We start from the raw sequence: 14,125 nt of genomic DNA, 5'->3' as shown, positions 1-14,125 counted from the left end.
GGATGTTTTACACTAAAATTATGGTTGGTTGCACTTTTAAGAGGTTTCTTCAAGATTGCACATCCCTTGATAAAAGCACAATCCAAGTCCCTTGGATTTTTTTGGACTTATGATACTTGTTCTCCTCCTCTTCCTCCTCCTTGGTAGAACTATACTCACTCACTGACGGACTCTATCTGTCCGTGCTGCCTGAAAATGATTTCCTCATCATTATCACTGGCGTCTGAGTCTGAGGAGCTCGGTCCTCTATCACACTCATCCTCCCTCTCATTCCTGTACTCCATTCTTCTGCAATAACATGAGCTAACTGCGACGACCTGCAAAAAAAAAACAAGGTTATACTGTCATAATGTTCGTACCTGTCCATGATAATATCTGTTTTTGCAGTGAATATTAATACATCTTCCAGTTTGGAACAAAATTTGAATACGTTGACCAATTTTCTGGTGCTAATCTGGCAATGACGCGTTGATTTCAAAATCTCTGTCTCTGAATAACACCACCAGTTTTTATTCATCAGCATATTACGACACTAGTTTTATAATTTTTTTATTATCGTGTATTGAACATATTTTTTTATTAATATATACTTAACTATTACCTGGTCCACATGTCCTGCACCACTGACGACCATGTTGATTTCTGATCAGGCTGACTACACGATGACAGATAACCTGAACCAAGTCATGTGACCCCGACACTAATACCAGACAAAACTTTTGATGAATGATAACTTCATTAGGTGAAGACTTTCAATCAAGCCCCTGACAGACTGTTAAAGAGTTTGTGTCTCCCGGTGCTTGTTGCCTGTTTTCATTAACTATAAAATTTCAAAGGGTGTCAGAGTGACTGAAGAGGGGCGTTTCTCATTTTTAATCTGTTCGAGTAGTTTCTCTGTGACTTTCACCAAGAAAGAAAAGTGTTTACATGCCTCCATTGGCAGCCACTGAATGCATGAGTTACAGAATAGAAAAATAGGTCCATTTTGTTTTGGAGATCGTAAATATCTCATCTAACTATAACGGTATGGTGGCGGAGAGATTGGATAAATATTCAATGACGCGAGGGGGAGTAGGGTGGAAAGTGAGGGATTTCAATATACCTCCATAAAGCAATAGACTGCAGCAGGCAATATTCTCTATGCTCAAAATGGCAAGTGCTGGTGAACTGTTTTTGGCATTTGAAAATAGATCCTTAGCCCCATCTTCCCAAAGTGCCCCGTGGCCATTTTATAGCTTAATCAGGGAATGCGAAGAAGGACTTATCTCATTCTATGATACCACCCATTGCCCTTAGAATTCATCTTAATATCTTTTGGTACAGATCATCACCTAATTACCACTGACAAAGAGCAGCTGGAAGGTACATGGTATTAGAGGAAGTAATGATCCAATGGTAATGAGAGCAGTTAGTGAGATATAGACATTATGTAGATATGGAATGTACTTATTAACCTAATGGAATCAATGTTATGGCCATGACAGTTTCAAGTACTGAAAAAAAGGGCATAAAGGCAATGTAAAGGGAGGAGTGGGGTGTTTTGTTTGAATTGTGACATCAGTAGTTGGCTATATGCGGCAAAGAGTCATTTGTACTGTATGTGTAGTCATAGCAACCATCTGAGAAGGACGACGTCTATTTTTAACACAAGTGCACTTGTTTTGGACACACCTGTTATTAGAATAATCAATGCCAGCTGTTCAATGCTTGTACTTGTTTACGTTGATAGTATGAAAACAGCACAACAGGTTCTGTATCAGTGATAATAAAGAAGATTTTATTCAAGGGGCACTCCATCGATTTTACACGAACTCTTTATTCGTCACAAGGAGCACTGATCAGAGCAGCTGTATAATGTCTTCTGTTGCTCTGCTTTTGAAAGTCTAAGGAAATTATCCTCATGATGTCACCCGGGTTACCTCAGATTGGGCATGAAACGTCAAGTTTTTGACACAAACTGGAGACGTGGAGTCCCCAAAATTAATGGGAGTGCCATACTTAATCAGTTGAATATTTAATATGAGAGATGCAAGTCAGCATGGCTTGAAAGTAATCTTAATAAAAGAAAATGCTAAGTTTTAGTAAAGGGGAATATGTACATATGGAGATGCTTGATTTATTTTTAAAGATTGGATTTCACCTGCTGATAGCACCACTGCAACACTACGATAATGTACTGTGCATGACCAGATCATATTATGCTTTAATTAAATAGCCCAGAGGAATTATGTTTACATTCTTTCATTTGCTTCGTGCCCTTGTGATTGCACTGAGTATGAGATTTTCATGGAAATGTCTTTGTTAGATGTGTGTTAGTAAGAAGCACTACATTACTGTTTTGTTTTCTTTTTAACTTTCTTTACATTGTGTTCTCTATCAGCAGTCTCCATTGCCATTAGTTAGAGAAATCACAAGCAGCCAATCACAGTTGTTGCAGTTGTGGTATCCCCCACAGCTGACCTAGCACAGACACAAAGTCACATTTTTGAGAAGCTATGGAGCCTGTATACGTAACTGCAATAGTCATATAACTATGCATCAAGCTTAACTCTACACATGTGTAACCGAGCAGAATGTTTGACAAAAGCCCCGGTTCACAAACCGATGAAATTTGTCATCTTAACGACTGCATTTGTAAGCTGCCCCGATGTTAAGAGGTGAGTATCAGCACAGCATGTAGCCGACAGCTCTGTCCGTGCTGAGCAAACAGAGGCCAGGAAATATTAGCTGGCTAATGCAAGTCTGCTGTCAGCCAAGACTGACACTGTGGGTTCAGAATGGTGCATGCAAGGGCAATCTCACTGAGGGCATGTGGGACAATAGACATCCTGGCACAGCAGGCTGGCAGGTGAGTGTATGTGTGTGTGTGCCGGCTGGAAGGAAGCGAGTGGAAATTGATGGTTGTACAGATACTGAATGGCAGCTGGGCAGGTCTCAGACATGGTCCAGAGGACAGTCAGAGAGAACTACTGGGTCATGATATACTAGACTCTGCTGTACAGTCAGACCTGGGTCAGAACAAAACTGTCCGTACAAAGTATTACCATGAGCAAGAGACACACTGAAATGTTGCTATTGTGTTGCCAGGGAACTGCAGTACAAACCTTGTACAACCCTCACACTAATTTGCAAAACTACAAGAAATACCACAAGATCTCAATCAAAGGAGGGAAGATTAGCTCAGTGGTTAAAAGTTCATATCTTATAATCTTTCCCGCTACTTTTGCACCTGCTCCAGGCTGGCCAGACCCGAGGGTACAATGAGTGGTCACTCTAATGATTCTTTAAATGCAATAGTTGTTGTATATGCTGGACGGCTGTTTAATCTTTGAGTACACCTTTACTCTTAAGGGATTTCTTTCATCTACCTGTATTAATGTTCATCTACCTGTATAAATATCACTTAAATGCATTTTTAACAATCGAAAGTATTAAAAAAGATTGAAGCAATGTTAAAATTATCAATCAATCAAGTTTCAAGTTTGAAAAGATCGAAAAATGCTTGAAAATGTATTATGTGGAGGGATAAAAGTCTAGTTTCAGTTCTTGTCCTTAATTCTCTGTGTAAAACTATTCTTTCATTCTATTGTCTCTCCTCTCTCTTCTTCATAAAATAGAAAAGACTTTCTTCTCTTCAATTCTTTGCCAAGAGAGAAAAGGCCACCAGCTGTGATTCATCTTGTTTACCCCTAACTCTGAAATACTGTGTATTTTTTTTTATAACTTTTTGTGTCCAAACCATCTACACCAGAGCCAGAGCCAGTCTGGGGTTTGTTCCCATGCTGGGCCTGAGCACATTTTGCCTGTGAGTCTCAAGCCATGGAGTTTTGAGTAGTTAGTGATGGCATCAGTGTTGTGCCAGTTCACACTTAAAAAGAACTAGCTCAAAGTTCAGTTCATACAGATGAAAATGAACTAGTTCATGTTCAACCCCAAATCATTGCCACTCCCAAAATAAATGAATTATTGTATACCACTGAAAAATCACAGACATTGGTTACATTTAAAATCCGTATATAAAGATAATCAGTCTGGTTCTTCATTTGTTGGTTCATAAAACTGTTTCAAATGCTCAAACAAACTGGCTTCAGCAGCAGTAGACACGTCTGTGGTAGCTGGTGACTGCCAACTTTGCATGTACTTCTGTTCCTACATGTGTTGTCTCCATCAAACCTAAAGCTAAACGTACAAATAGCTCCTTTAAAATATCCTAAAGGAGTTTTTTTAAATTGAAAACAACTGGACTAGGTTATTTGTCTGTGAAGACGTTTCACCTCTTATCCAAGAGGCTTCATCAGTTCGTGTACGCATCTGACCAGGCTAGGACTGGTCCTGGTCAGATGCGTACACGAACTGATGAAGCCTCTTGGATGAGAGGTGAAACGTCTTCACAGACAAATAACCTAGTCCAGTTGTTTTCGATTTAAAAAAACTCCTTTAGGATACTATGACCTGGACAAATGAGAATATACACAGGGCCTCCTTTAAAATAATTCTGATCAAATGCATTTATATTTTTCCACTGACAAAAACATGTTATTAGAATACCTAAAAAACACAAAAACACAAAACAACCCCTCTACACATAGTAAAGGGTAATAAAATGCCACTAAATTGATAGCTTTTCTGTCTCTGCCCTTTTGACCTTGCATCCACTCAAAAAAATCCCTCATTTATGCACTTGTATCCACCTTTAATGTAACATTTATCCACAACCATGAAGTCTCTTAGCATAATTTATGGGCACGGTGGTCCAGTTTGTCAACCCTGAGGCCCTGCACGGTGGAGAAGAGTGGAAAAAACCTGAGGGCTAACGAGTGGGATTGATGACTGCATGGACTGGATGGAGGTGGATAGGTGACATATCTATGAATTCTTATGTAACAGGTTTCTGTCACTTTTGACCAAGATTAATTTCCAACCTGCAAAACATCCACTGCAACCCTTAAGCTCAGAATCATCCTCATGACCGGCTGTGACCCCTGTGACCTCGTCTGCATACGCTCTCAATGCTGCATTCAAATCCGCAAAATACAACTGTATAATATGTATTATACTGTATATACAACTGTAACAATACAACGCTCTTCTTCTTCCTCCTCCTCCTCTCTATTCTCCACTTGTGTTCTGTTTTTCTAACTGAACAGGCCTAAACAACCGCATGTGGTGACAAAAGCCACACTGATTTCTCACACAGCAATTTGTGATGACACATTGGTCTTCGGACATGATAAGTGAGAATTTCCCAGAACTTTATCAACAGTTGCGGCCACTCTGACATTTCTAAGCACATTCGCATTGAGATTCTGTCAGGGTAAACCCGCAGACACTCTAATAATCTTTCTTCATCTGCAGATGTACTTTAAGTTTGCCTCTGATAAGGCTGTCGCAAAAGGGATCAATACTTGACAAATCAATCTGATCAATAATCATGGAGATTAGTGAAGCAGTGCGGTAGAGGGGATTTTGAAGCACTCTCCTCTTGCATTTCTAATGACAGGCACACTTGAACATATCTTCAATGACACAGGCATTCATTTTAATTTCATATTAACTTTTAAGCCTTTGTATTTCATCCCACATTATCACTGGAGGTGGTTTCCTGCGGTGAATAACAACTTTTTGGATACAGTTAATCCTTTAAATAAAAAAATAAATACACCCTACCACCTCTGATCTATTTTACAGTGCATTCATCCCAGATGTGCATTTAAAAGCTTCTACCAACTTCATGACTAAAGTAAATCCAATAATGACGGTTCAGTAAACTATTTCAGGTAATCTTTTGTTGCCTCTCATCCATAGATCAAATTGTGATTAATAACAGAACCTGCCACCGTATTACTCATTAGCTCCCCGGTAGAACTGCTTCTGCTGGCGCCCATGCAGGCCTGCAGGCAGAAATGATGTGTATCATTACCTACAATGTCTGTGGTAGAGCTCCTGAAATTCCATCATCCACGCTTTGTGTGTCTGTTACAGTTAGAAAAGCATCTCTGAGCTACAATCTTTTTTCTTTCTTTTTTTTTTCTGTAACCCCACTTTCCCTTTTTTAATAAACCAGCACATAGTTACAAAGCATGATCATCCCTCAGCCTGAGGGTGCACATTTTTATTCCAATTACAACCTTTACACAAAAAAAGGGATTATAGTTTTGGAGAACTATTTTAATACAAGGTGTGTCCAAAAACAAAAAGGACTTTGAATGAGTTCTCAGTGCAGAATGAATTTACAAACGAATACTGCTGTGTAAATAAATTAGCAGTAGCCCTAGGTGAACTCATTGAATCCATCTTTTTATGAAGTGGAGATCATTTGTAAATACAAATGATAAAAAAGGCAGAGAGTAAGTCCATATCTCTGAAGATTCATGGGCTCTGTAGAGATATGGATGTGTATCGTGCATGGTAGAAGTTTATCTTGATGTAGAAACAAAGCGTGGATGTATTGATAAGTCGAGTCCTTGGATGTTTATAGCAAAAAAAAAAAAAAAATCTATGTTATACTGGATTTGGGTGCATAAGCCTGGTGATTCCAGGTGTACTGGTTAATTCTACTCATGTGACATCTTATAGGATCAAACATGTTTGTTTTAATATTTAAAAAAAGGAGTAAACAGAAAATAACATTCAGTCCTGCAATCACCACCTTCCCAAAGTACAGAGAAACAGTGGAGTCCATTCCTTGATACACAGCGTCTCCCATTGTCATCAATGAGGATGAGACCGTGCTCGGCTCCATATTAACAATTACTCACTGCCCTCTACTGTGCAAAATCCAGAACTGCAATTGTAAAAATATATATATATATATATATATATATATATATATATATATTTAGAATCAGACTAGGTTATTACAAGCAGCTTGGCACAGAGGATCATGTTTGTTGCTATGCAAGCAAATGGAATAAAGATCATCCCGGTACAAAAAGAGCTTTAGCTAAACCAAGCATGGTCATTTGTTATAATCTATGAGGCTGAGCTGATCCTCCCTTTGCACCCTCACTGTAATGCAGTGGACATTCAGTTAGGACAGCAAATAAAAATAGATGATGTAATAAAAGTAGGGGGAGAAAAAAAAAACATGCATTCTTACACACTCTCTCATATGAATTAATAACTCACATTAAATTTATACAGCAAAATGTACTTAAAACACACATAAGAATACATGTTCTGTTTGGGTGCTCAGCTCAAAAACACTTAGCATTGTTTTTATCAGCTTAATACTTCATGACTTATCCTTATTTTATGAGAGTTGCTTATAAATTTTGAACTGATGTCATGTGACAGAAGGCTGCTACTGTACAGAAACTGACACAATACTTTTTGGGGAGGTCTCAGAGAGCTGTAAAAGATAGTTAAATTATAGTAATTATAACAATACTTTTCACAGCACACATACCCTCCAATTAACAAAAGAGCCTATCTGGATATATGTTATTGGATTTTAACATCTTGCTCACTGTGAGATCTATGTAGGATAATATACTGTCCATTTATTCATCAGCATCAGTTATTCGTGGCATGGATTCCACAAGATGCTGGAAAGATTCCTTTGAGATTCAGGTCACATCCTTTCTGCAGATTTGTCAGTTGCACATTCATGCTGCCAATCTCCTGTTCTACCACATCCCAAAGGTGTTCAGTTGGATTCGGATCTGGTGACTGGGAAGCCCACTGAAGTGCACGGAGCTCGTTATACTCAACTTGATGAAACCAGTGTGAGACAACTTTTGCTTTGCAACATGGTGCATTATCATGCTGGAAGTAGCCATTGGAAGATGGTTAATTGGCTTAGCTTGTATAAAATATAGGAGAAGCACTTCGCTATCCATCTCTATACCAGATTCCATACTGGCCATTCAGTTCTACAACAATGAAACTCAGCAGTTGCATGCTATGACACTCTGTGAACAGTAATCAAGGACATCTTTTATGATCTTTAAAGATGGAGTGAGGTACCAGCAGCCATTTACGGAAGCTATGAATTCCCCCTTACATTTCTTCACATGCAGGGAAGGAGGTATTGTACATCAGCAAAAGCCAAGCTGTGCGCAGGAGCATTGTGACTGAGTGTCAGTTGGAAAAATAGAGCATAATCTTCTTGGCAGCAAGGAGTACAAAGCCACGCTGAGATAAACTGTTCATTAGTCCTTGTGAGGAAAATGATTTGAGACTGTAAACAAGCACACAAAACAACAAGGAATGATGGTATTAAAACATATGTACATTCTGCGGTGTGGACTTCTAGCCTGTGCTTGTGTTGCAAATGATTGCAGAGTCGATGAGGTGCTCCTGAACCATTATTGAAACGAACCTTCACTGTCTGTCTTTTACCTTGATTGACATGAGCCTGCTGAAAATTTAAACTCTTGAGAGAGAGACGTGTCCAGTAGCACAAGTGCTGATTGAGTATTGGGGGAGATGGCCTGTGGACATGGAAGTATGGGCAGACAGGCAGATTAATTAAAAAAGACTGGCCTGTTTTCCTGTCATTATGAATTAATGTCATGTCAAAGTTGATCTCCATGGAAACGCAATACCTTAAGCTAAAGAAAATTAAAAGAAACTGACACCAACTGAGCAGAAATGTTTTCCACTTTTTTGAGTATAGCTGGATTGGCTCATTAATTGTATTCTGCTGCTGTTGAAATATATGTTTTTTTTTTTGTCAGGTTGTGAGGATAACAGATGTCAATTTCTTCAGTGTGAACCACTTACTGTATATACTTAAAAGCTTATTATTCTGGTACCCTTTTTGATTTATCTGTTTTGACTGTAAAAGATAATTGAACTCATAAGTCAGCAGGTATGGCTGTAATGTGTGTAGTCTCCGAGGTGTCTCAAGCAATTCTCTTTTTTTTTTTTGTTGTTGCATTTTTTTAAAATGAGCAACCATAATTTACAGTTACTGAAGAAATACCAGACAGAATTTATACAACAAAAGCACAACACAGCAGTTTTGCAGGAAACAAACTGTAGCATGCATGCAATATGTTACATTTTCTTCAATCTCCAAAGCAACAATCATGCAAAATATAAAGCAATTTGACTTCTCCCTCAGTTCAATGCTTGGCGCTGAATTGGATGAGATGTCTGCTGTCTGCTTGCTCAAAATTTTTACCTCTGGGCTCACAGCCTCTCTGTATCCACCATCACTTCATGTTAAGAGGGAGAAAAAGAAAATAAAAGTAAAATAAAATGAGACAAATAGAAATGGATAGAGGGAGCACATTCATAACTTCATTTGAACCAACACATAAGCTATTTCAACAGATCAGAAGACGCTTAAAATTGGATTAAATACAGACTGATTCTGGCTGCTTATCTTCTTCCCGTACAGACAGGAATGTTACCTCACCCAGAGGCAGTCTTGACCTTTGGCTGGTAGATAAACCTGGAGCACTAACACAACCCGCTGTGTGAACAGAATCCATTTTGGAAAAAATTAAAACCCATTTAATTAGAAGATGGGGTTTATTTTCAACCTTGCCTTTCATCTCTACAAAATCACTTATTTGTCTGGCAAGATGAAGTTGTTGGAGGTGTTGCTTGTGAAGAAGTTTCATTGACCCTACAAGACGAGCTATAATTAACCTTTGAAACAGATCTGTAGTAAAGCTTTTTATTGCAGGTCTATTTATCATCTTCTTAAAGGTTCCGAGGATGGATATGGGCACTTGATTCTGCACTTGAATTCACTTTGGTACAGGGCAGTATGTATCATCAATCAGAGAAGTGTTCCAGGTCACCACCACAAGTGAAGCCCACTAGGAAGGCCTATCTTGCCAGCAGCTGTCACCACTAGTGCTCATGCATCATGGAGGGCACCCTATTGCCACCCACTGTATGCTTTGTTTGTCCATCAACATACAGTATGTGTTGTACCAGAAAAAAAAGCATGGTTATATGATCACTATTCGCTGAGGGAGAGAAGCAGAAACAGCATATGGCCTACTGCTATTTCACTGGAAGAGTTGCATGAGGAACAGTGTAATGAGAAGAGGATGACAAAAGAACCATTCAGATGGTGAGGAATGGCCGTCATACATAATAGTCATGCTTTACAGGCATGACTGTAGGTCAGAGCATTATGTCCTGTACGATGCATGCTGTGTTCAGGAAAATGGCTTGTGACAGTAATTTCGGTCCAGTTAAGCACCAAAACGTATAAATTCCAAAGACAACTGATTATTGGAAAGCGGCAGGCCGAGACAGCAAAATGAAACTCCAACTGTAATCCTCTGGTATTGACTGACAGCTGGAACTGGGCGTATATTGGGCAAGTAGAAAACGAGAATGTGCCCCAAGAATGGCGTCGGATTTGTTTTGCTATTTGTGCAGTACAACCATGGATAAGATTATAATTAAAAATAAATAAATTAATAAAATAAATACAAAACAATATATTCATATACACACATTACACTGTCCCTTTATAGGCTAATTTATCGCTATTGTTATTGAATATTAAGCAAAACAGGTTGATTAGTTTAACGTTGAAATATTGACATTGACACGGTGCAGTCAGGTTCCCTCTGCCTTTTTTATGTGCTGCGTTTTGTCCGTGTGAAAGCCTAACTTTAAACTACCAAATTTCACCACATACTCAATTGCACTTCGATAGTTCTGTTACAATATATCACAGCGGAAGATTCGCTTTTCATACTTAAAATTGGTCCTCCGTGTGTGCCATAGTTCAGTATAAAAGCTCTTTGAACCGGAAGTCCCGCCCCTTTTCATCCCCTCTCTGGCAGACTGAGTGAGTTTCACGTTCTCACCCAAATAAATTCACAATTTCAATCATCATCCATCCTCTTTAATGCTATTACTTATATCAAATTGTATATTTACGTATAATTACTCGCTCCAGCATCTGGATGACAAGATAACAATTTACTTTCCAACACTTTTCTACCCGATGTTATAACCGATAAACTGACACCATCTTTCTCTGCTCCCTTCCGCAGCGCTCAGTCCGCTGAAACGGCAGCATGGTAAGTTTCTTCTCATTTATATAATTAAGTTGTTAAGTCCAGGTAACCGATAATGTTTAATCTTCTTTACGGGGGTGTGCCGTAATGTGCATTTCGTAGTGATATAGCAAGCGGCAGATGGGTTGAAAAGTGACTAGCATTGGCGAATTAGCATTAGCATAGCAACTCATTGGCACGCATGAGCCGCCCGGCCTTAGTCTGTTACTGAGGACATGTCCACCAACCCATAGTAATATTCATTTTGTCAAATTATAAAGCGCTGGAGTTAACAACTCCAAAAGAAATAGTCAAGACCGCATCAGCTGTATCTGTTGTGAATTGATTCAGGTACCTGAAGTTAGCCTCTACTGGTTACATTCAGTAAAGCTGTTTTTGCCGTCAGCAAGAAGTCCAAACATCTCAGGCTGATGTGCCCGTGATGCATTCACAATCTTGCAAGAATAAGGATGGACCAAGTGCTGAGTTTCGATTTCTAACAGAAACGCCAGTTCCACCGGTCCACTAACATCACGTCAGTGTACAGTCTCAGTCTGTATTTAGTATTGATGCTATGTCTGATGGTCTGCTTTGCTGTTCTTTACTTACAGCCTCGCAAGATAGAAGAAATCAAAGATTTCCTTCTGACAGCAAGGAGGAAGGATGCCAAGTGTAAGTTAAACTCTTTATCTTACCTTCCTGTACTGCTGGATGTAAATACAATGATGCAAGTCAAATATAAGTATGTTTAAAAGGGAAAGGTATATGCAGATGACATCTATGATTTTTGCCACTGCAAAAATTCAAAAAGGTACATGTGAGCAAATTATGGGTGTTAATTTCTGCAATGGTCTTGTAAAAACCATCTATTTGGTACAGAAACTCGAGTAACAATTATATTCATTACAATCAATCTGACCGCTAATTCCTTGATTAATTGTTGACTTTAGTTTACCAGATATTGTAAACTGAGAATATGCCATTCTCAATATATCGTAGACCACAGTGATGTCTTGAGTTTGTCTGACTGGCCTTCTAAAACCCAAAGAGATTTGATTAACTGTCATATGAGAAAGAAGAGCAGCAAATTCTTGTAATATTGTTGCATGAGATATTACCAAATTTGTTAAGTTGTAATGTAGATCGAATAATGTAGGTCTTATAAAAGTAGAGAGTGTTTATTCTAGTGCAATGTAAGGTCTTTAAGTCACACACAGCTGGTCAGCTCAACATGCTAAAATATGAAATGCGTCTACAGGAAAGCTGATGATTCTAGATATATGAAGTTTCCATGAAATATTGAATATTCATACATCCATCAGTGTCACTGTTGCGTTGCTGTTGTTGTGATTTTAATGTTTAAATTTTAATTTGATGTTTGAGTTGAATCTAAACACAGCCTTGTCTGTTTCAAAGGTCTAATGACAGAGCGTGTTGTATGTGGCATAGATTGTAAAGTGTGATTTTATAAATAAAATTTGTCTTCACTTTATTTTCCTCCAGCCGTAAAGATCAAGAAGAACAAGGACAATGTTAAGTTCAAGGTCCGCTGCAGCAGGTACCTGTACACCCTGGTCATCACAGACAAAGAGAAGGCTGAGAAGCTCAAGCAGTCCCTGCCCCCAGGTCAGTATTAAATTTAAGGTTAGGTTTTGAAACTTACGTGATGACTTGACGTGATGACACAGCATTGTTTCTGCATTTAAATGAATTTGTACACTTGACCTTGAACATAAAGTCTTAAAGTGATCCAGTTTGATGAAGTTTGCATCTTTCCTGAGTCTAATTAAAGGCAACCTGAGGAGGAGTTTTGGTCCCTTAGGGGCTTAGAGTATGTTTCTATGAGATGGTCCCATTTATCTTGTACCAGAATGTGTTAAAGGATGCACTTGCATGCCACAAGCACAGGGCTGACATTTCTGGTGACTTTAGAGGATGGTTTTAGTTGTAGTAATGCTCTATGCCAATTGAACAACTTCAGGCTTCAGAGCATACATAAGTCATTGCAAATGTCTTATGTCGGAAATTGATTCAGCATGTGTATTGGGCCTCAGGAATATATACTAATGCATAAACTAGTTGTTTACAACAAAAAACTTTTTTTCAAATAGGAAGGACTAGATGATTATGTGGGTGATCCTTGTGGAAAAATGATTTTCCTTGTGCAACTTAAAGCACTGATGCACACTATCAAGCCAGTTTACAACAATATAAACCACTGAAACTGCAACAGCCAGAATACTGCAAACATGACTTAAAATGTAAGGAGATATTCAAACATATGCCATATTACAGAGGAGTTACATAATGTCCAGAATTGGAGATATTTTTTATTAAAGGTTATCTATGAACCCTGGTGTATGTGTGGGTTGGTTGCTGAATTGCTCTGTAGCAGTTGTCATTCTGTTAATTTGAATGGGCTTAATGTTTGCTTAACCAAAGATGTCTCTGGTTTTAACTATTAGCTGTTTAGTGGCTGTTTACATTACATCTAACAAAGTTAGAAAAAGGAACTGTTGAAAAGGTGCAAGCCGTAAACCTTTTTTTTGATTTTAAAAATGTATTATTATGCGGCTGATAACGAAGTAGTTCTTGTCCAGGGAGAAAAACACATTCATGTGTAAATAAAACATTGTCTTCCTTGGAAACCCTCCAAGCTGATGCAAATGTAATTAGTCTTCATTGACTGCAATGATTAGGTTGTATTATGGGCTGGATTGTGCACATTCAGTTCAGTAATTTATTTGTAATTCATTTGAAGAAAAGAAAAACACGCTGTGCACTGAGTCACTTTACAATACGCCTTAAGCGTCAAGTACAAACCTACTTATTGAAAAACGTGAATAAATGAGTAGTACTGGCACCTGTCTTTAAAGGTAACTGAATTAATGAGGCCAGTCTATTGGATTTGTCAGATGTTCAATGGTGGTAAATGTATAATAGTATTTGTAGTAATGATCTCCTTTTAACATGGGCTTGTCAATTATATTTGTCACTGTTGAAAACATTTCTTCAGTACCAGTTGTCTAACCAGTTGTCTTTCTTTCTACAGGTCTGGCGGTGAAGGAGCTGAAGTAAATCCGTGATGTACAGATAATTGTAATAAAAATTGGAAAACCAAGTTATTTGTCTGTGTTTTTGTGTCC

General features: G+C 38.4%; 1 protein-coding gene across 1 annotated transcript; it reads left to right on the top strand.

Moving 5' to 3' along the window:
* The first annotated feature begins 10,704 nt into the window (after positions 1–10,704).
* Positions 10,705–14,100, top strand: rpl38 (ribosomal protein L38). The gene is made up of 5 exons (XM_056365183.1): positions 10,705–10,768; positions 10,977–11,003; positions 11,591–11,651; positions 12,483–12,605; positions 14,032–14,100. Exons 2-5 carry the CDS (start codon positions 11,001–11,003, stop codon positions 14,055–14,057), a joined length of 213 nt encoding a protein of 70 aa, XP_056221158.1. The 5' UTR covers positions 10,705–10,768; positions 10,977–11,000; the 3' UTR covers positions 14,058–14,100.
* Positions 14,101–14,125: the final 25 nt, after the last annotated feature.

The sequence above is a fragment of the Seriola aureovittata genome, chromosome 21, assembly GCF_021018895.1.
Source record: "Seriola aureovittata isolate HTS-2021-v1 ecotype China chromosome 21, ASM2101889v1, whole genome shotgun sequence".
Classification (NCBI taxonomy): domain Eukaryota; kingdom Metazoa; phylum Chordata; class Actinopteri; order Carangiformes; family Carangidae; genus Seriola; species Seriola aureovittata.
The sequence above is the reverse complement of the archived record's forward strand: the minus strand, read 5'-3'. Positions and strand labels throughout refer to the sequence as shown.

Excerpts from the sequence above, each read along its gene's own strand:
- rpl38 (XM_056365183.1), top strand. Across the intron at positions 11,652-12,482 it reads AAGGAGGAAGGATGCCAAGT|CCGTAAAGATCAAGAAGAAC; the intron begins GTAAGTTAAACT and ends ATTTTCCTCCAG. Across the intron at positions 12,606-14,031 it reads CAAGCAGTCCCTGCCCCCAG|GTCTGGCGGTGAAGGAGCTG; the intron begins GTCAGTATTAAA and ends TTCTTTCTACAG.